General features: G+C 37.3%; 1 protein-coding gene across 1 annotated transcript; it reads left to right on the top strand.

The window, feature by feature from the left end:
* Positions 1 to 1,789: 1,789 nt before the first annotated feature.
* On the top strand, positions 1,790 to 4,376 carry LOC131156256 (FT-interacting protein 3-like). The gene has a single exon (XM_058109825.1). It carries the CDS (start codon positions 1,790 to 1,792, stop codon positions 4,139 to 4,141), a length of 2,352 nt encoding a protein of 783 aa, XP_057965808.1. The 3' UTR covers positions 4,142 to 4,376.
* The last annotated feature ends 19,363 nt before the right edge of the window (positions 4,377 to 23,739 follow it).

A 23,739-nucleotide genomic window follows, 5' to 3' on the forward strand; every position in this document is an offset into this window, starting at 1 on the left:
ATTATTTTCATTACGAGATTTACAAATTATGGGAAATTTTAATTTTAAAATTACTAATCTTTTTAGCTTACAATTATCTTCTCAACTCTCGTTATTCTCTAAAAAAATAATATTTAAAAATTTTGAAACAAACAAACGGTGTCAATGTGTCTCGAACTATTTGATTTACATGTTAAAAAAAACATATTTGAATATTGGGTTAAAAAAAATGCTTCAAGATTTTTATGGCAAGTGGCACATATTTTGGAATTAGTTGCGATATGAACTCATTAAACTTCAATGAAACGGAGAATTAATTTTAGAGATATAATTTAAGGGAGAGAAGATCAAAGAAATAAATAATAACCATACAAACACCTAAAATATTTAGAAACATTGCATGAATACTATGATGAAAAGAGAGAAAAGATTAGAAAGCCTTTAAATGAAATATTGCTAAGGAGGGAGTAATTATTAGATGGTAATTGTATGTGAAATTGCTTTCAAAAGTATCCATAATCTTCATGCTTAAAAAATATTCCCTAGTTAATGGTAATTTTTTAAATAATTCAAATTTAAATAACCATAACTAACCCCAGCTCTCCCTCAAATTATTTAGGTGAGCTAATTGTTTTTAAAATTTTAATTCACCTATTGATTTATTGAGTAAGAGAGAGAGATATTTAAATATCTAATTTGAAATTTAAATAACAATAACTTTATATTTCTTTTTTTAGTTGGATTTGGAGCTTGAGAAATATTAGAAAAATGAAAGAAAACCTTGGAAGAATTGAACTTTAAATTGATCGAACCTTAATAATTTAATCCAAAATATCTCGAACTCATTATGCTTGTAGTGTGTGTCTATATATATATATATATATATATATATATGTAACATAACAATTCCCGCAAGAAGATTTGAACCCACGTCCACAGGGATGATGGTTGTTCTTAAATTTGAAGAGAGAGAGAGAGAGAGAGAGAGAGAGAGAGAGAGAGAGAGAGAGAGAGAGAGCATGATCTTGATCTTAAAACGTGAGTGCAACCATGATCTTAAAACGTGTACCGAAAGCCCAAAACGAAACAATCATAACAAGAAATCAAGTGAATGAATAAACCCCCACGTACATACAGAGCATGTTATGAGTGAACTGTGAATCCTATCCTTCCTCCCACCATTCTCTCTCTCTCTCTCTCTCTCTCTCTCTCTCTCTGCATTTAGTTCTCTCGATCATTTTCCTTCTTTAGCCATTCTCCATTTTTATAACCTTCAAACATCTTTAAACTCCATTTATCTAAATTCAAGGGCTATAATCTTCCCCACCCTCCTCTCCTTTTGCTTCGCAATCTCTCAGGCACACTAAATCATTCCATTCTTCAGGTATTCCATGCGTTCTACTTTTTTTTTTTTTGTTGTTGTTGTTTTCATTTGAATAGAACTCTGTAAAGTTAACATTCCCCCATGATTTTCCTTCTTTTCAATTTGAAACATTCAATTACAATCCACTTTCAGATAACTTTGTTTTTCCCTTTGATGTTTTTATAAAAACGCCAGTCTCTCTGCTTCTCTGCTAACGTTGTTCTTTCTTCTTCTTTTTTTTTTTTTTTTAAAATAATTCTATTTTTCAGTGATTTCAAAAACAATAAGCTGTCTTCCAAGCCAGAAGCAGTAACGGGTAGTTATCTCCTGATTTTATGAATTCGTAAAATTCTAACTATTCAAATCCCCATTGCTCATTGCTCACACTGTGAGCTTCCCCTGTTTCTGCAAACTCCTTTAGTCCTTTTCCCTGCAATCCCCTAAGCAATGCAAAGGCAAAACCAAAGCCAAAATGCAAACCCGCCAGAGGATTTCTCCCTCAAGGAGACTGCGCCTCATCTTGGTGGCGGACGGTTCTATGGTGATCGGCAATCCACCAGTTACGACCTTGTCGAGCAAATGCAGTATCTCTATGTAAGGGTTGTGAAAGCGAAGGAGCTTCCAGCAAAGGACGATAAAGGTACCGCCTGCAACCCTCTTGCTGAAGTCAAGCTTGGAAATTACAAAGGAAGCACCAAACATTTAGAGAAGAACTCAAACCCAGAATGGAACCAAGTGTTTGCTTTCCCTAAAGACAGGATACAAGCATCTGTCATTGAGATTGTGGTGAGAGATAAGGATTCTCCGCCCCATGGTTATATGGGGATGGTCCATTTTGATCTCAGTGAGGTTCCAAAGAGAGTGCCCCCGGATAGCCCTTTGGCACCTCAGTGGTATAGATTGGAAGATCCAAAGGAGAACAAGGCAAAAGGGGGAGAGCTCATGTTGGCTGTTTGGATGGGGACTCAAGCTGATGAGGTCTTTCCTGATTCTTGGCATTTGGATGCTGCATCGATTGGTGTCGATGTTCTTGCGAGCATTCGATCGAAGGTATATATGTCCCCTAAGCTTTGGTACTTGAGGGTTAATGTCATTGAAGCTCAAGAATTGAAGCCTAGTAACAATGGCAGGAATAGCCTTGAAACTTATGTGAAGGCTGTTTTGGGAAAATTTGTTTTAAGGACTAGAATTTCTCAAAGTCCAAGTATAAACCCTATGTGGAATGAGGACTTGATGTTTGTTGTTGCAGAACCATTTGAAGAGCAGCTGGTTTTGAGTGTGGAGGATAGGGTTGCCCCTAATAAGGAGGAAGTTTTGGGAAATTGTGTGATTCCTTTACAGAATGTGGAGAGGAGGTTGGACAATAGGGGTCTGAACACTAGGTGGTATAGTCTTGAGAAGCATGTGGCAGGGGAGGGTGAAAAGAAAAAGGAGGTGAGTTGTGCAAGCAAGATTCATTTGAGGGTATGTTTGGAAGGTGGGTATCATGTTCTTGATGAATTAACTCATTACAGCAGCGATCTTAGGGCGACTGCAAAGCACTTGTGGAAACCGAGCATTGGGGTTCTGGAGTTGGGGATTTTGAATGCGAGCAGCTTGTCAACGATGAAGACAAAGGATGGCCGAGGAACCACAGATGCCTATTGTGTGGCCAAATATGGGCAGAAATGGGTTCGAACAAGGACTATTATAGACAGCACTGCTCCCAAATGGAATGAACAATACACTTGGGAGGTTTTTGATCCTTGCACTGTCATTACAGTTGGTGTTTTTGACAATTCCCATTTGCAAGGGGGAGGGAAGGCTGGGGGAGCAAAGGATTCTAGAATCGGGAAGGTTCGAATACGACTTTCCACACTTGCAACAAATCGGCTTTACACACACTCCTATCCACTAATAGTTTTGCAGCCCTCAGGAGTGAAGAAAATGGGAGAAATACAACTAGCAGTGAGGTTTTCCTGCTCTTCTTTGCTCAACATGCTGCAAGCTTACTCACAGCCTCTACTGCCAAAAATGCATTATCTTCATCCACTTTCAGTTTATCAGCTGGACAGTTTAAGGCACCAGGCTACTCAAATGGTCTCGGGGAGGCTCAGCCGGGCAGAACCATCCTTAAGGAAAGAGGCTGTGGAGTATATGCTGGATGTGGGTTCGAACATGTGGAGCAAAAGAAGAAGCAAAGCTAATGTTGGGAGGATTGTGTTGGTCCTAAATGGTTTGGAGAAAGCTGGCTTATGGTTTCACCATATATGTAGTTGGCGAAACCCCATGACAACCATTCTCACTCACATTCTATTTCTGATCCTGGCTCTTTTCCCTGGAATGATCCTGCCAACAATTTTTCTCTACCTTTTCCTGATTGGGATTTGGAAGTACAGATTGAGGCCTAGACATCCTCCTCACATGGATACTCGACTATCTCATGCTGATTTTGTCTTTCCTGACGACTTGGATGAAGAGTTTGATGGGTTTCCATCTTCTCGAAATGCCGATGTTGTGAGATTGAGGTATGATCGATTGAGAAGTATGGCTGGGAGAATTCAAACTGTGGTGGGCGATTTAGCGACTCAAGGGGAGCGGGTTCAGTCCCTCCTCAGCTGGCGTGATCCTAGAGCTACTGCACTATTTGTGACCTTTTGCTTGGTTGCTTCCATAGTAATGTACGTAATTCCTTTTCGGGTTATCGTCATTCTTGGCGGATTTTATGTTCTGAGGCATCCAAAATTTCGCAGTAGGCTTCCTTCTGCCCCTTTTAACTTCTTCAGGAGGTTGCCCGCAAGATCAGACAGCATGTTCTGAGAATGAGAAACTCTCTCTTTGGTAATGAGGACCTTTTGTGGAAGTATTTTTATGTATTTTTCAGTTCTCATTGTCATACTGAGATGCTGCTATGAAGTAGACTAGTACTAGATTCTGATAACGTTTTCTTTCTGAACATCATGGGATGCATGCTTCAGCTGTGTGGTGTTCTCCGTTTGAAACTATCTAGAGTGGGGTGTGGATCTATGTTGAGAAAACAAAATGTGGGTGTGTTTTTGTATTTATCTTTTTCATTGTGCTTAAGAGTTGCATTGCCCGCCATTTCATGAGGAAAAGAAACTATTAGGTTATCTTTGGATCAAAATATTACCACCAATGCAAATTTATTCAAATATGATTGAAAATGAAGAAAATAATCGCCTCCATTATATAAGAAAAATGAAACTATTAGGTTATGTTTGGATTAAATACTACTAGGGATGAAAATTTTTATTCAAATATAATTAAAAATGAAGGAAAATGGAAAATTTCTTGTTTCCCCTTTTGCCAAAGAGAAAATAGTTGTGTTATTTAACATTAAGTGCACACACCTTTCTTTGAAAACAACATAGATAAAGCAATTATCCAATGAAATAATGCTCATAAAGAAATTGAATTTATGTTTTATTGAATTATTTCATCTCACATTGTTTGAACATTAGCTATCGGGTTTACGACTCTTTTCTAGAACCTACGAATTTCATTGGACCCAGAAATGATGCACTAGAAGAACCTTTTTGTGTTTTAGCTTTTAAAAGAAAAAAAAAATTAGAATGTACTTCGATTGAAATACTATCAGAAATGAAAATTTATTAAAATATGATTAAATAGGCTGATTAAATGTCCCTATAAATTATTTGACTCTGTTTGGATCAAAATATTATTAGGAATGAAAATTTATTAAAATTTAATTAAAAATAAATGCATACAAATTAGAATTTTAGTAATTGGCTCACTAAATATTATTTTCTTTCTTATTTTTGTTGATTACAAAAATGGATTCTTTCCCATTTTTCTTTTAATTGCAATCTTCTGTGGCTTGATACGCATTTATTTAGCTTAGGCCCTGCCCTATTCCCCCCAAAGCTGTGTTTGAAAAAAATTATTGCAGAACATTAAGAGATTGAATCACAGGTTAAGCCAAAACCAAACGTAACAGCTGCCATCAAATTCATTTCTTATTTGAATATCAATTCAATAGCTAACTGCAACAATCAAATAATAGCACGTATTAATTTAATTACATTGATTCAGATCTACTGAGAGAATTCGAGACAAGGAATAACATGTGTTGACAGCTGCCTAGCTAGTTGGGTAGAGCGGTTAAAGTAATTTGTGACTTTGGTGATCCCAAGGTCACGGATTCGATTCTCCTTTTAGATTTTATCCCGGTAAATTATCAGGGATGTGTCAATGGGCGGACGGCTTTCACCCCATCAGATTTGGTGTCCTACCATAGTGTTCAAAGTGGCGCGATAGTGACTAGACTTCTTGGGTCATTAAAAAAAAAAAGTGTGGATGGCTGAAGTATAGAGTGAGGAGAGTGGAGGGCTATTTTGTGTTTTCCATCTTCCCTTTCTCTTTCTTTCTCTTTTTCTTTTTAAGGAAATACTTCAATACCTTTTTTTAATTCTCGTGAGAGAAAAATAGTTAGATGATTACTAAAGAATGACAAAATTTGTCACTAAATTTAATAGTTTTCATTAATAAGATTCAGACTTTAGATTTAGAATTATGTAAATTTGGATAAAATTTAATACAAAATTATATTGAACTTTTTAAATTTTTGTAGGAATTCAAATACGAGTCTTAAAATCATACTCATTGTCAGTCCTAGTGGCTAAGGACTTTCATCTAGCTTTGTTTTGATGACGACAACCCATGAGTAGTTCTTTAAGGTTACTAACACTTTTCCTCTAGTTGAGTTCAAACACACGGGACAATTCCAAAGCAAGCATAAGGGTTAAACATGTATCAAACCGGCAAAGAGCAAATGACCATCAACAAAGTCCAACATATGACATATCCGGAACTTAACCACTCAACCAAAGCATTTATGGATCTTACATTGTGAGCACAAGCTTTGGGTTGTGTGTGTGTGTGAGTAAGGAAGGTTGATATTGTAATTCCTTGTGTATGGTGCTGTTCAAAAGTAATTAGCAAGAGATAGACAAATTGCATATGTATTTAGTTCATGATAGGCTAGAACATAGACACTGGGCTCACACATGCATATCAAGTCAATTAAACTGCATAAGACGTCCAAATAACTTTCAAACATATTTTATTAACCCAAGACATCTTAAAATAGATTAAACATTATCTTTGAACAAGATGAAACCTTTACTTAAACATAAACCAAAGTCTGAATAGTTTTTAACTGATAAGTAAAGGGTTCGTCGACGAATCCCGCCGACGTATACAGGGCATTCATCGACGAATGCAACAAGGCACCTCGTCGACATACACAGGGTTCTCGTCAACAAAAATATACCAAGACCACCTAAAAAAGTTCAAAGTAGGTTCGTCGACGAATACAGAGGATTCAGCGACGAAGACAATGCTATGGTTTGTTGACGTACACAAGGTACTCGTCGATGAAAAGATACCGAGACCACTTAAAAGTTCAGAGCAAGTTCGTCGACGAATACAGGGTATTCGGCGACGAAGACAATATAGTGGTTCATCAACGTACATAGGGTACTCGTTGACGAAAAGAAACCGAGACCCATTTGAATTCAGAACCGATGGTTTGTCAATGAACACAGGGCATCGCCGACGAAAGTACACATGGGACTCGTCGACGAAGTCGTGACCTCGTCAAAAAATGTCGGGCTGTAGACTGCATTAAATGCATTTAAACAACTAGTTTTCAATTTTTCTTATGTCAATTAATGCCCAACGACTCTCCAGCACTCAGCTCGTCCCTTTGGCCTTTAAAATGAGTCTTATGCATTTATTTCAAAGAAGTTAAGCAATTTGGTTGTTGAGAACATTGATTGTGCATTCATACCAAGGTTTCACTTTGTGCTCTCTTACTCTCTTGCTCTTTACTCTTGTTTACACACCATTTGCAAAAGAGAGAATAGTGTGAGGTTTATATTGGTGTATTCAGCTCAAAGAGGAGCATTCTACATTGTATTTACTTGCTTTCAAATTTATTGCATTGGAGGTTCCTTGTGAACCATTATAAGGTGACTCTAGGTGAGCACCATTGTTAAAACTCTTTGTGAGCAGCTGGTTTGTAAAGGCTTCTCCGTCGGGAAGGAGGGTTACATAGTAGATTTTGGGAATCCTTAAGCTGGTCTCAAGGCGTGGACGTAGGCTCGGTGCCAAACCAAATTAACATCGTTGTGTTATGCTTCTCTTATCCCTTTTCTATCATTTTGCTTACTTATTGCTATTTGCTTTAAATATATGTACTGTGATATAATACCCCTGCTCTTGTCAAGAAAACTTCGTGATTGTAGAAAAAGTTTTATATCCACAAAAAGACGTCTATTTACCCTCCTCTAGACGCATATCCGGGCCAACACTCATGAAGACTAGTTGGCTTTTGAGTATACTGCATCTTTTTAAAATGGAGAAAAGAGTTACCGTCTCTAAAGGATGTTTGCATTAATACTGTTTGAAACGTTAGTTAAGGAGAGCTGAAAGTCAAGGTGGATGGAGGGAAAAGAGGGTATTTAAAGGTTGTTGATTGATGCGCAATATCCAACAAGAATGTCACACCTTATGTTTGGGAGTATGAATTTCAAATGTAGGGTTTGAATTTGTAAGAATTTAAATAGAATGCAATGCAAAGTTATATAGTATTTTTATTCAAATTTACAAAACTCAAATTCAAAAATTGAAATATTCGCCAAATAAAACTTAATTTATGTAACGACCCCAAAAATAATATGTTTGGAAATGTAAAATAATAATAATAATAATAATAATAATAATAATAAATTAATTAATTAATAAGTATTAATTATATAATATAATATAATATAATTATATAATATATATATATATATATATATATATAAGTAACCTGAAGGATCTTCCTTCAGGAAACTTACAGAAGACCCCCCCTCAAGTCTCTCTACTCTCTCACCGTCTCTCTCTCTCTCTCTCTCTCTCTCTCTCTCTCTCTCTCTCTCTCTCAATTTTCCATGCTCTTCTAAGTGAAATTGAAGAACGAACATCATTTCAAGGTCCCAGTTCCGCTCTTCTATGATTTAACTGGAGAAACCTTATCGTTGGCACGCTGTAGGCACCACTCCAGGGTTAGGGTAAGTGGACTATATTATGTCAGGCTTATTTTAAAATATTCCCAATTAAATTTGAGTACGTGAATTTAATTAGATTTATGTTATTTAAAATATGCCCGATTTAAGTTGAGTGTGTGAAATTAATTATATCCATATTCAGATTTTATTTTAAAAATATGTTTGATTTTAATTGATTACGTAAATTTAATTATATTTATATGCACGAGTTAAATTAAACTGCAGGGATTGGATTATAGCGGGTTTTTGGGAATAATTTTGGAATTAAATTAAACTGCGGGAATTTGATCATATCGATTTTTTTTGGAATATATTGGAATTAAATCAAATAGGTGAAATTGATCATACCCGCGTTTTTATTTAAATTTACCGAATATATATATTTTTGAAAATATCTCAAGTAATTTATGAAATTATAATTATTATATAAATTGTGTGGCATGAGCTATTTCATTTTATTGTATAATTGAGCAAATTTGGGATTTTTGCAGAGTTATGCCTAATGTGTGATTTATTGCGAATATTGATGAGATTGGAAATAAGGATGATATTTTGTACCTATTTTATATTGGGAATAATGATGAGATTATATGTTTTATTACATAAATTATAATTATATGTTTTAAGAATCCTGATGGGCCGAATGTGATGGATGCTCAGTACTATAGCTACTGATGAGTATTAGTGCAACCACACTGTTGTGAAAGTGTTGGCGGTGGATAGTGGATTTGGTTAGAGTAGAGATGGAGTACCCACCTATTTTCGGATTGGGATGGGGAGGCAAATCGCACTTACAGACGGGCTACCTTTGATTTATTTTTGGTCTGCCAACCAAGGCTAAGTCCAATCTTCGAACCGCACAACTCGATCATGGGAATTAAACATGACATGCATAGGCCAAAAGGAGTTCGATTATACATATTTTTATATTTATGTGGTTTAGATTATGTGGTAGGTTTGAATGTTGTTTCAGGAAAGAAATATGCATTTATTTATATATTTATAAATGACCATATTTGAAGGGCCTAACAGATGATTTTCAGTAAGGATAAGTATACGCGTATATGTGAACAAAGTTCGGATAGTAGGGCTAATATGTGATGTGAAGAAACGTATAAAGGGAAGTATATATATGTGCATACGTCTTTTAGATAAAAAGGATTTACAATAATTAAAGGTAGTTTTTAACAATTAAATTATTAATTGAGTTATTTTTACACTAAACCTCATTTAAGGCACACACTGATAATAATTTAGTTCATACTTACTGAGAGATGTCTCACCCAATTATTATTATACATTTTAGATATCTTGAAGAGTATAGTCAAAACCAGAGTAGTGCAGTGGAAGCGTGGGTGGGATTAGAAAGAGATTTTAGATTAAATGTTAATTTTGTTATTTTTAGTTTATCTTGAAATTTCCTAAGGATGTATTAAATTTGATATTCGAGATATTATTGTAATAAAAGGTTTTTAGTACTCTGGTAATATATTTGAGGTCTTCCGCAGTATAAAATTTCGGGTTGTTTCAGTTGGTATCAAAGCATAAAAATTCGGGTTACTATAGTTTATTTCAAATAAATTAAAATGTATCTATCCATGGTTACCTTAGAAGCCAAAAACTAAATGGGATGGTGTAATTTTAAGTATATTCTATATACAAAAGTATGGAATAGTTTACTTCTTTCTCTCTCTCCAAACAAAATTCTTTCTTCGGAATTATACTGAATAAGCCAAACCATGTCCTCTTGTATGAGGGTTGGCTCCTCGCAATTCTCCCTTTAACACCAACGGTGGATAGGAACCTACCTTGACACCCTAGTTTCGACTCTAGCAAGTGGCACCGATATAAAAAATTGGCTTGGTCAGTAACGCTACATTTGGAAGCATGTATTTCGAGCTTTGGATTTGGATTTAAATGAATTTGGATAAATTTTAATACAATTTTATATTCTATCCATCCAAATTCAATATAAGTCCAAATTCAACCCCCCCCCCCCAAACATAGGTATATGATTTTGAATTAAAGAATGTCGAATCACTCCTTCAAAAAATTAAGTTTAGATTTTGAATTCTATTCGCTTCATAATGTTAGCATATTGTTCGGACTTGGGTAACCCGTTTTACTACCAACTAGTTTGGTGGTCATTTTGAAAAATAAGTAAAAAATGACCAAACTAGTAGTTATCTAACTCATTTTTTTATTTTGAATACAGAATCACCATTTTATTTTAATTTTTTAAAAAGGACAAAATAAAATCTCTATTAAAAAAGTTGTAGATGTAGAAGTATAATTATGAATAGAAAAGTTAACCCCTTAATTCATTTAAATAAAGTTAAAGAATTAGCACCCTCTGACACCCTTTCTAAGAATGGTTATTACTCTTACTTTGTGTAGGTGTCTCCCTTAAGAAAAATTATTTTTTGAAATAAAATTTTACAAAAAAATTTACAAAAAAATAAAATAAAAATGGAAGTGGGTAGGAGTTGGTCAACCATCTTCAAAGGCCAATCAACCACGTCCAGTGGGTTGCCTACCCTTTTTATTTTTAATTTAAAAACTTTAAGTTATCCTCATCCTTTGAAAATGCTATCTATGTACGGGCCAAAGACTTACGAAGACTCCTATCACGACCCGAAATTTCTACCTTTTTTTTTTTTTTTTTTAAAATTTCTGAAACCATAACTTCACAATCCATGTAACACACATATGCAGCAGAATCATAATCATCAAAGCTGGAATACAATACCCAAGTTCTAGTACTATCATATACATATAAGTCACTCCCCAAAACATTATTACAATGTAAGGTGTCCAGTATGTCACTCCCCGAACTCCGAATGGGACTCAGGGGTGAAAATGTAACCTAACCTATCCCTATATCATACAAATCATCACAGATATAGTACAAAGGATGAGGGTCCAACCCCGTGGGGTTCCAAGACACCCTAAACATATCCCAACACAATCATATACGCAGCAAAAAAACCATACATACATATGCAGTACCATACCAGACTCTATACAAGAGCAGACACAATGCTTTATCAAAACATACAAACGGTTGCCCAACACATTCCAAAATGGCAACCTACCAAAATTACAGTCCTAGCACTTACCTAGCGCTAAACACGGTACACCGGCCACTACGCTCCCTACACTAGGACGCTAGTTCTTGTTACCCGAAGGACTTGTAAAAATGTATGTACAACAGGGGTGAGACACCTCTCAGTAAGGAAGAACACAAGTTATATCGGTGTGTGGCATTTGAGTGTTATCATGATGCAACATACACGCAGTTGAATGCAATCCAGTACTAATTTACACAGTGCATACATGCACACACAACACATGATCAGAAATCCTAGTGTCGTCACACCCTTCGGCCCGAAGCTAGTCCGCGACAATTCGGCATTGGCCCGGCCAACCCGTGAAGCATGGCACATGGCGAGTCCCCGACTCCCTGGCATCGTACGGGCGCTAACTGGTGGATCCACACCCTTCGTCCTGATCTATCGGTATAAGCTCACGCCTTCAGATATAGAGCCGGACACTCTTGCCTACGTGGCAGGCGATAAACACACACCCTCGAATATAGAGCCGGACACTCTCAGTATCTAGAACAATTTCGGAACCCAATTCCTACTAGCATTTCAACATATCACACACACATACATGCTCATATAACCAAACAAACCACACTCATTTGGTAATCTAAATCATGGTTTTTCAAACAAATACAGTTTAAACACAAGTCAAGGCACGACTGTCCCAATAACAAAGTATAAATCAACATATACTAAGGTTTTCATCAAAACCAGGGATTACAGCTCGTCGCCCCTTTTTTTCCAAAAATGTAATAATGAAAAATCCATAGTTTTCCCCATTAGATCCCCCCAAATGAGTAGCCAAAACACACACGGGACCGTGAACCACAGTTTCACCGAGTCCGATTTCAAAAATAACCAATATAACACAGTTTCCCCTTACCTTTTCCCTCGAATACCAAATCCCGAACTCCAAGGCTCCTAAACAGCAAACCGAGTTCCAAAACCTAAAAATCACAGTACAGAATATACTCACGACACTGTTACATACAAAACTACCATATCAGAAATGAAAACCGAGTCTTACCTCGATTTTACGCCAAAACCTGAAAATCTCCGAAACGAGATTCTGATTCATAGAAGTTGTAGAGAATCCTTCCACGATCCTCGTGGTAACTTCAGATTTCCAATTCCATCAACAATCAGCGAAGAAATCTAGAGAAAGAGAGAGAGTAGGGAGAGGTTTAGAGAGAGAGAGAGAGAGAGAGAGAGAGAGAGAGAGAGAGAGAGAGAGAGAGAGAGAGAGAGAGAGAGAGAGAAAGATACCTTTGAAGTTACTTAGCGAAGAAGTAATGAAAAATTCCTTTTATAGCCCTTTGACCCGGGGGAATTTGTCGACGAAATGGTGTTCTTGTCAACGAATCTTTCATAGACTTCGTCGACGAATTGGTGTCCTCATCGACGAATCTGGGATCTCTGGTTTTTCTGAGACTCCTCGGCTTCTCCTCGTCAACGAGTTTCTAAATTTCGTTGACGAGAAGAACAAAGGCTTCATCGATGAATTCTGGGTTCGTCGACGAAATGTGCCAAACTCCCAATTTTGCCCCTCTCTTATTTATTTAACCCCTTTATCACGGTTCGGGTTCTTACAATCTCCCCTCCTTACAAAAATTTCGTCCTCGAAATTTGTCATCTTTTTTTCACAAAATCATACCCGGAATACACACATACGAACTATCAACAAGAAACTGGCGACTACTACAGCGTAACCCCATCATACACATACACATACATACCCTCACTTATGGCGGAGGAATACCGTGGTTACATATACAACTGTCTCAGGAGTTTACAATACACACACACTCCCGATGACTAACCACCTATCTCAACCCACAGTAGGATCATGTACCAGTGCTCAAAACAACTGTGAATACTTCCGGCGTATTTTCATTTTCAGTTCCCAAGAAGCTTCCTCAACTTTGTGGTTTCGCCATAATACATTCACTAACGGTATCTCTTTGGTACGAAACTTCTAAACTTTATGGTCCAGAACCTGAACAGGTATCTCCTCATACGCTAAAGTATCCCCAATTTCCAACTCATCATATCTGATAACATGTGAAGGATCCAACACGTACCTCCTCAACATGGATACGTGAAACACATCATGGACCCTCGAAAGTGCTGGAGGTAATACAACTCTATAAGCTACCAGACCCACTCGGTATAAAATCATCATTCTTAGTTTCAGTATAAATCACATATCATACTCGACAATATCGCCATCTATCATAACTAGTAAAATAATCATATTTATCCAATCCATAAAAACATCATCCTCATGCCACATAATTATTGTTTGGTAAATTATAATATTATATCCACCTAGAAAAATATAGATTTTTCGAAAATATCATTTCTTATATGCATAGATAATCAGAAAAACATTTATATAACATTTCCAAAAATTCCCGACATAACCTATCCCCTTACCCGTTTACTGAGAACGTGCTGGCAAGTTTCCTAGACCGACGCTCGTGGAGTTCGCACAAACCCTTGTATTCACATGCCTAAGTTTAATCAGTTCAACCCCAAAATTATAATTATCTAACATTCCTAGACCCACACACTCCATTAACCCATTAAACCTTATAACAACAACATAATCAACTCCCTTACCTCAGCTTTGGAGTAGTACTCAGGATCCTCAAAACATGATTCTGCTTCGATTAAACTGACGAGGATCAACCCTAAAACCCCGTAGTAGTGTCCAAGCGTCGATTTGGGCGAGTTTTGAGAGAGAAAATGAAGAGAGAGAGAGAGAGAGAGAGAGAGAGAGAGAGAAACAATTTTAATTTCTCTTAAATTGAACTTAAGTTCGCTTTATATACAAGCTGCCTCTGGACAAAACCGTCGACGGTTTCCCCCAAAACAGTTGATAGTTTGGCTTTTTAACTAAACCCTTTTCATCGTTTTACCCTTAACCACCCGCAATAACACAAAACCGTCGACTATGTTCCGCACCCCCACCAAACTGTCGATAGTTTGGTTTACACCAAACCAAATTCCTTATTTAATTATTTTCTTATTATTTCAAATTTTAGGGTCTCTACATCCTCTCCTCCTTACAAAAATTTCGAGGACGAAATTTGTGATCTATCTCTTGTACGACTTTAAGGAAAATGCTGAAATTTTATTAATTACTCACCCTTACTTATAACAGAGGAATACCGTGGTTACAATAGGGTCTTGGGAGATTACAATCAATCACATAAAAGAAAACTCTCCCAAAACCATTTATAACCTAAAACAAAAAACATTAACTATCCTAGATTGTACAAGTCAATACACAAAACAATCAACTCAACTCAAGGCCCCATTGAATAAGTGTGGATATCTTTGACGCATCTTATCCTACAATTCCCTTGAAACTTCTTCTACTGCGTGATTGTGCCAGAGTACTTTCACTAGCGGGATCCTTTTAGTACGTAGCTCCTGTTCTTTTCGATCCAGAATCTGCACTGGCACTTCTTTGTATGACAGGGTATCTCTAAGTTCCAGTGCCTCATAACTGATTACATGTGAAGGATTTGGGACGTATTTCCTCAACATTGATACATGGAATACGTCATGGATCTTAGACAGCACCGGAGGTAATGCTAACTTGTAGGCGACTAGACCTACTCTTTATAATATTTCAAATGGTCCAATAAACTTGGGGCTCAGCTTACCCTTTTCCCCAAACCTCATAACTCCTTTCATCAGTGCAACTTTCAAGAACACAGGGTCCCCTACGCCAAACTCCAACTCTCATCGACGGGTGTCAACATAACTTTTCTGTTGACTTTGAGCTATTTTGATTTTGTCTCGGATGAGTCTGATCTTTTCTGAAGTTTGCTGAACCATATCTGGCCCCAAAACCTACCTTTCACCAATTTCATCCCAATATAACGGAGATCGGCACCTCCTACCATACATTTCTTCATATGGTGTCATCCTAATACTGGCCTAGTAGTTGTTGTTATAAGCAAATTCAAGCAGTGGTAAATACTGGATCCAACTACCTCCAAATTCTAGCACATAGACTCGTAACGTATCCTCCAGTATTTGTATGGTCCTCTCTGTCTGCCCATTAGTCTGAGGATGAAAGGCTGTAGTGAATGTCAGCTATGTACCCATGGATCTTTGCAAACTCTTCCAAAATTGAGATGTGAACCGAGGGTCTCAGTTCGATACTATGGATACTAGCATGCCACACAATCTAACTATCTCCTGTATGTACAACTCTGCCAATTTACTCATGGAGTAGTTAACTCTGATTGAAAGAAAATCATCAGTCTTCGTCAATCGATCCACGACTACCCAGATGGCATCTTGTCCATGCAATGTCGGCGGTAATCTTGTGATGAAGTCCATAGAAATGTGCTCCCACTTCCATTCGGGAATGTGAAGTGGTTGCAACGTTCCTGCTAGTCTTTGATGCTCAACTTTCACCTACTGGCATGTCAAACACTGTTTAACATATTCAGCGATTTCTTTCTTCATATTACTCCCCCAAAAAGACTCCCACAAATCTCTATACATTTTAGTGCTTCCAGGGTACACTGTATAAAGGGATCGATGTGCTTCCTCTAGGATAATTCCTTTAATCTCAGCATCATCAGGTACACACAGTCTAGTACGAAATTTCAAAACTTCATCATTTGATATATTAAACTATACTCCTTGACCATTCTGCACTTTATCCATAATCTTTACTAATTCCACATCTTTCATTTGAGCAACTTTAATTCTTTCCTATAAGGTGGGCTAAAGTACTAGATTAGCAATGAATGCCTGGTGATTTCCTTCTACTAGCTCCACATCAAGCCTTTCTAAATCGATTTGGATCGGATACTGAGTCACTATTATTGACACTGAGGCATTCCCTGATTTCCGGCTCAAAGCATTAGCTACCATATTAGCCTTCACTAGGTTGTAACTGGTGGTGTAGTCGTAATCTTTAATCAATTCCAGCCACCTTCTTTGCCTCACATTTAACTCTTTCTAGGTGAAGAAATACTTCAAACTTTTATGATCAATATAGATTTCACATTTTCCATTGTACAAGTAATGTCTCCAAATTTTCAATGCATACACCACCGCAGCTAACTCCAAATCATGGTTAGGGTAATTCTTTTCATACTCTTTAAGTTGTCAGGAAGTATACGCCACAACTCTCCCCTGCTACATTAGAACACACCCCAACCCTTTCTGAGACATGTCACTGTAGATTAAAAAATCCCCTTCTCTTGAAGGAATTGTCAAAACTGGTGCAGTGATGAGTCACTGCTTCAACTCTTGAAAACTCTATTCACACTCATCTGTCCATTCAAACTTCACACTTTTCCTGGTTAACTTGGTCAAAGGGCTTAACAGTTTAGAGAAACTTTCTACAAACCAGTAGTAGTATCCTGTCAATCCCAAGAAACTCTTGACTTCTTACACATTTTTTGGTCTTTCCCAGTCCAATACCGCCTCAATCTTATTCGGATCCACATAAATGCCACCCCTGGATACCACGTGTTCGAGGAAAGTGACTTGCTTCAACCAGAACACACACTTTCTTGAATTTTGCATACAACTTTCTTTCTCTTAGCACTTGAAGAACTAACCTCAAATGTTCCTCATGCTCCTCAGGACTCTTTGAATATACCAAAATGTCATCAATAAAAACCACAAAAAATTGATCTAGGTACTGGTGGAAGACCCTATTCATCAAGTCCATGAATACAACGGGAGCATTCGTCAGTTCGAACGACATAACCAGGAACTCATAATGGTCATACTGATTCCAGAATGTTGTCTTTGGAATATCCTATGCCCTGACCTTTACTTGATGGTACCCAAATCATAGATCAATCTTTGAGAAAGTCCGTGTCCCTTGTAACTGGTCAAAAAAATCATCAATACGGGAAAACAGGTATTTATTCTTAATGGTCACTTTATTTATCTCTCTGTAGTCCATGCACATTCTCATTAATCCATCCTTCTCTTTCACAAACAATACGGGCGCTCCCCAGGGTAACATGCTAGGCTTGATAAACCCCTTGTCCACTAATTCCTATATCTACTTTTTCAATTCTTTCAATTCCGCTAGAGCCATTTTGTACGGCGCTTTAGAAATCGATGCTGTTTTCGGAGATAGTTCGATTGTAAACTTAACCTCACGATCAGGAGGCAGTCCTAAAAAATCCTTCGGAAACACGTTAGGAAAATCTTTCACTATCAGAATATCTTCTAACCTGGATTCCCCTTTCAACACTTCTTTTAAACAGGCCAAGTACCCCTGGCATCCCTCTAACAACAACCTCCTCGCCTGAACAGCTGATAATATTTGTGGTGGGGAATGCACATATGTCCTCACAAATCAGTACTCCTGCTCTCCTAGAGGTTTGAATACTACTTCTTTCTTATGGCAGTCAATACTGGCATAATTGGTTGCTAGCTAGTCCATTCCCAGAATTACTTCCAAACCGTGCATGTCTAAGACTGCCAATTTAGTTAGCAACGACCTCCCCTGAATACTGATTGGACAATCTTTGAGTACCCTCCTACACAACACTACAATCCTAGATGGTGTAGCCCCTGATAAACTGACATCCAATGGTTAAACTCCTATTTCACATGACTTGATAAACTCCCGAGCAATGAAGGAGTAAGTCGCTCCTGAATCAAATAACACAATAGCTTTATATGACAGAATATAAATAATACTTGTCACAACGTCGCCGGCTGCCTCTATGTCTCCCGGGATCATAGCATAAACTTGCGCTAGGGCGGTATTCCTCTTCTGATTACTTCGGGGTGCTTGATTGTTTCCCTAGTAGCGATTTGGAGCAGACGCCAGATTCAACGACATACGAAAATCTTGTATAGTATGTCCTGGTCTACCACACCGATAGCAGACAAACACCTTGGCTCGACATTCACCTTGGTGTCTCCTATTGCACCTCAAACAAAAATGGGGTGCTGGGTTAGCCTGAGGGACTCGATGTCCCACTACCTGCCACTAGCCCCCATCGTATCTCCTCCATTGGCCCTGAGTAGTGCCTGCCTGAAAACTAGGAGGTGTAGGCCTCTTTCTCCAACTCTGCACTCCGATGCCCCTCTGCCGACTCACCTTAGCTACAGTGGTTTTATACACCAGCTCTAAAAAATCTCGTATCTGCAACACTGCCACCTACTCATATATTTCCTACCTCAGCCCTCTCTCAAACCTTTGCGCCTTTCTGAATTCATCTGGAATCATAAATGGGGCAAAATGTGACAGCTCCACAAATTTAGCAGCATACTATGGCACTGTCAAATGGCCCTGGTCATATTCAAGAACTGCTCCATTTTGGCATTTGTAACGGAGGCAGGAAAGTAGCGGTCGTAAAAGATCTCCTTAAATCATCCCCAAGTTAGCATTACAGGTACTGGTCTCTGCTCCTCCAGGAGCTTTACCGCTGACCACCATCGTTTGGTCTCCCTTGTTAACTTAAAAGTGGCATATAGTACTTTCTGTTTGTCGGTGCAATGTAGTACTGTCAAGATTTTCTCAATCTCCTACAACCAATTTTCTACCATAATTGAATTGGCACTCCCTGGAAAGGCCGAGGGATTCATTCAGGTGAACTGCTCTATCGTGCAGTTTTGATCTACCATCAAACAACCCTGCTCCCGAGAACTTCGTGCTATCTCAGCCATAACCTATTGAACAACACTACATAGGAACTGATCTGATTTGCTGGCACTTGAGCTGAATGCCCCCACGTGGTTATTGCCCCTAGCATTCGTGTTAATATTTCTAGGGTCCATCCTGAAAATAGGACAAAAACAATCTTAGAATCTCACTTTCTTAATATGACAGTACTATTATCTAACTAAGAACCTTAAGATATCCTCATATAACCCATCAACTCAATGTCCATACTCCCAATTTAAGATTAAATCTTATTGCGCAGAAATGAGAACCAGTGATAGTTTACCATGACTTTCCTGAAATCGTCACCTTAAGAAAAACACAGAAACTACCATGGAATTTCCTGTCTTTAGGCCATGAGACAAAAACCTAAATTCCATTTTAACTTCCATAACAATATCCTACTATACACCTGATCCACTCATTTCCTACTCTCATCAAGATCCATTCCTATACTCTGGAATTGTATCTGATTAAATCTACAAAACCTAGCAACCTAGGCTCTGATACCACAATTGTCATGACCTAAAATTTTTGCCATTTTTTTTTTCTGATACCATAACTTCACAATCCATTTAATACACATATGCAGTGGAATCATAATCATCAATGCCGGAATACAATACCAGAGTTCTAGTACTATCATATACATATAAATCTCTCCCTAAAACATTATTACAACCTCAGGTGTACATAAACCTCTCCACATACAAAAACAATCATCACTAGTACTTATTTTGAACACACTCTCTATGCCCTGCCCTGGAGTGCTAAGCTTGATCCTTTCGAGGTCTTGAAATGTTGGAATAAATATCGGGGTGAGACACCTCTCAGTAAGACATGATAGGCTATTATCAGTGTGTGGCAACATGAGTTTTAATATAATAAAACACATTTATTTAATCATTAATTCAACTGAGAAAATTTTTAAAAACTGTACTCACGCATATAGATATATTTTGATACATAAACTTTTTTCAAACATGTTCAAGTTCAGTAAAATGTCTCGATGTAAATAAAACAACATATACTTCATCAAGAACCTCCCTCGTAGGGTTTCACTAGCTAATGTCATGCTTCTTGAAATGACCTGCTAATTAAATAAAATCTTTTTCCCTAATTTTAAATTCAATTAGTAAACTAAACAGCGGAAGACCAATCATATAAAATAAATCCACACATAATACAATACTAGAGTGTCAAATCATCCCATAATGTACAAACATCATTGTTCTCTCGAAACTACCCTTATAGATACCAAACGTTTACAAAACATGTCACCCAAAAATAATACTCACTCTAAAAAAGGGCAGTACAACAGCCCCTCTACTTGCGAGCCTACTCCGCTCGCCTAGTTGGTTCACTTGAAAAAAAATTCAACACTGGGATGAGCCAACGCTCAGTAAGACGAAACATGCTATTACTAATGTGTGGCTGCTGAGTTATATTTCTGTATTTATAATCTGATTTGGAAATAATATCATGGATAACTGAAATTGTAAATACTAGTATAAAAAACATATATTAAAACTATATAAATTTACTTTTCATAATACTATTACTATTTGTGGAAATCTACTTATACTTGTATTATCTGAGAAAATTTCCCTAGATGGTTGTATGTCATGATTTAACCCCTCATGATAGGGTTGTACTGGGTGAAGGTGGGACCTATCTTGGCTGGTTGACCAGGGTAAGTCAACTGAACTCTGACAGTCTGATCGACCCCCTCAATCCATATCTGATGGAGAGCCTATCTCGACGTGGGCACGATCGACCTCATACCACTTACTATCTGAGTAAAGTGGTTGCACTCTAAACTGAATATCTGTTGCTACGGTACCATGCTCTACTATTTGATCCATTAGGGTCTGATACTATATAGGTAACTAATATCTATAATGTACTTTTTTTACTGTGGTTTGTAAAATAACCATAACCCCATAAAATTTATCTGAAATTCTAAATAAACTGACTGAAAATCTGATTTCAGTATAACTGAATTGCTGTCTGAATATTTGTATATCGGGGCGTTATGGTACTGAAAAACTGATTATTCTGAAATTACTGAAAATATATTTTTCAGAGTATACTGCATACTGAAAGTCTTTTATTCTATAAGCATGTAAATATCATGGTATTTCTGTTCATAAATTGTATACATGGTATACATAATTTGCATAAATATGATACTGTACTCTAATCAACTCAAGCCACACTAATAAATATTATCATAATCAGGTTCTGAAAACCATATATATAATTTAAATAATTATTTGATAACAACCTATATTTTGTACTGAAATCATAATGAAGTTTCCTAGCATAGCATGTTTCCCTTACTTGACTACTGGAAAGCCCCTATGGTATACTGGTCTAACACCCGCTGGGCTTCCTACTCAGCACCCTGAAAACAACATTCACCAGAATAGAATATCATTATTTCTTTGCCTCCATCATTTCCTATAACTGTTAGAAGGCCAAAAAATGAATAAAAGACCATACCATGATTTTGGGAAGAAATTCAACTCGATCCTACTGACGATTTGCCCCATTAAACTTGGAGAGAACTTCACCAGGAGCATCGTGGTGGCCTCAGATCATCGATCCAGGGACTGACAGGGCCGAAATCGAAGAGAGATGGAGGAGAGGCCGTAGGAGAGAGAGAGGGGAAAATGTGCATTGATTTTTCTGCTATTAAACCATGTTTAGGGCTATTTATATTGCGGGATTCATCGATGACGTGTAGAAAGTTTGTTGACGAATCTGCACCCTCGTCGATGAATTTCAAACTTCCCAAAAATCCTCTCTCGGTATCTTCTTGTCAACGAGACAGGACCTCGTCAACGAGATCCTAAAGAACCCTCGTTGACGAAACTCCTATGTTCGTCGACGAGTGCTTGGAAAATTTCTTGGGTTATTATATCCAAAATGCAATGTCGTCGATGAAATCTACTACCTCCTTCTATTTCTGTTTCCATTTCCCTCCCTCTTTATCATTTAAATATCATTATTTAAATGAATCTTTTGTAAAATGTGGCTAACCCATGGAAACTTCTTGCTTCATGAATATTTCTGGGAGTAGGCCAATTTTGGATAGGCTCGACCTTCTAAGGGTAAATAGAAACTCCACTCTCAGACATAACATATCTTAAAAAGATTATCTGAGGTGTCATGAAAGTACACATTTTCAAATTTGCATGCAGTTTTTGCTCTCTTAGTTCTTCAAACACTCTTCTTAAGTGAAACTAGATGTTCTTTCCTTATTTAACTATAAATCAATATGTCGTCAAATTAGACAACAAGGAGATGCCCAATGAATGTTCTCAATATTTGAGTCATCACTCTCATGAAAATGTTAGGTACATTAGGGAGACCAAATGACATCACCAACCATTCAAACAAGTCATCTTTAGTTTTGAATGCAGTCTTCCATTTATCTCCAGGTCTTATTCTTATCTGGTGGTATCCACTCTTAAGATCAGTTTTTGAAAAGATTTTGGAACCAACCATTTGATCAAGCATATCATCTAGCCTGGGTATGGGAAATCTATACTTGACTGAGATTTTATTAATGGCTTTACTGTCAATGCATATTCTCCATGTTCCATCTTTCTTAGGAGTAAAAAGGGTGAGGCATGCACATAAGCTTATGCTTTCTTGAATAAATTCCCTACTTCTTAACTCATCGATTTTCCTTTTCAATTCTTCATGTTCTTTAGGTTTCGTCCTATAATGAGACAAATCGGGTAAAGTTGATCTTGGAACAAGGTCTATAGCATGTTGAATGTCTCTCATGGGAGACAATTCATTTGGAGGTTCATAGAAACATCCTCAAATTCAGCAAGTATGGGTGACACCTCTTGTGGTGTCTCATGTTTAAGAATAGAGGAGTCATTCTCCTTAGTTACCATGACATAGACAACCTGTGTCTCTTTGTTCTCTTGCTCAAATTGCTTTTTACTTAGAATATGCAATGAATTTCCAACCTTTTCTCTTCTTGTTTGTCCTTTTTAGGCTCGAGGGGACTCAAGACAATTTTTTCCCATTACACATAAAGGTATAAGTGTTGGCACAACCATTGTGTGAAACATCAAGATCATACAGTCAAAGTCTTCCTAAAAGAATATAGGCAACATCTATAGAAAGGACATCACACCAGATTTCATCTTCATAGTTCGCAATCTTGACGGGGACTAAGCACCTATGGCTTACATGCATTGTTGCTACATTTACCCAAGAAACTTTGTAAGGATTGGGATGAGGCTTAATTTTCAAATTCAATTTTTCTGAAGCTGATTTTGAAATTACATTCATACAACTTCCACCATCAATGATCATCTTGTAACTTTTATTCTCACACTTGATGTAAGTATGGAAAATAGAAGGCAGCGTCAATCCTCTTATTCTCGAGGAGTCACCATGATACATCTCATGACATTTACAGTAGCATTTTCATCTTCTTTAATTGACCATTCATGCTCACTTGCTACTTCCTCTGGAATATAAAGGTGTTCTTCTCCTAACTTTTCTTTTTCATCCTCT

Source organism: Malania oleifera, chromosome 1, assembly GCF_029873635.1.
Source record: "Malania oleifera isolate guangnan ecotype guangnan chromosome 1, ASM2987363v1, whole genome shotgun sequence".
NCBI classification, from domain to species: domain Eukaryota; kingdom Viridiplantae; phylum Streptophyta; class Magnoliopsida; order Santalales; family Ximeniaceae; genus Malania; species Malania oleifera.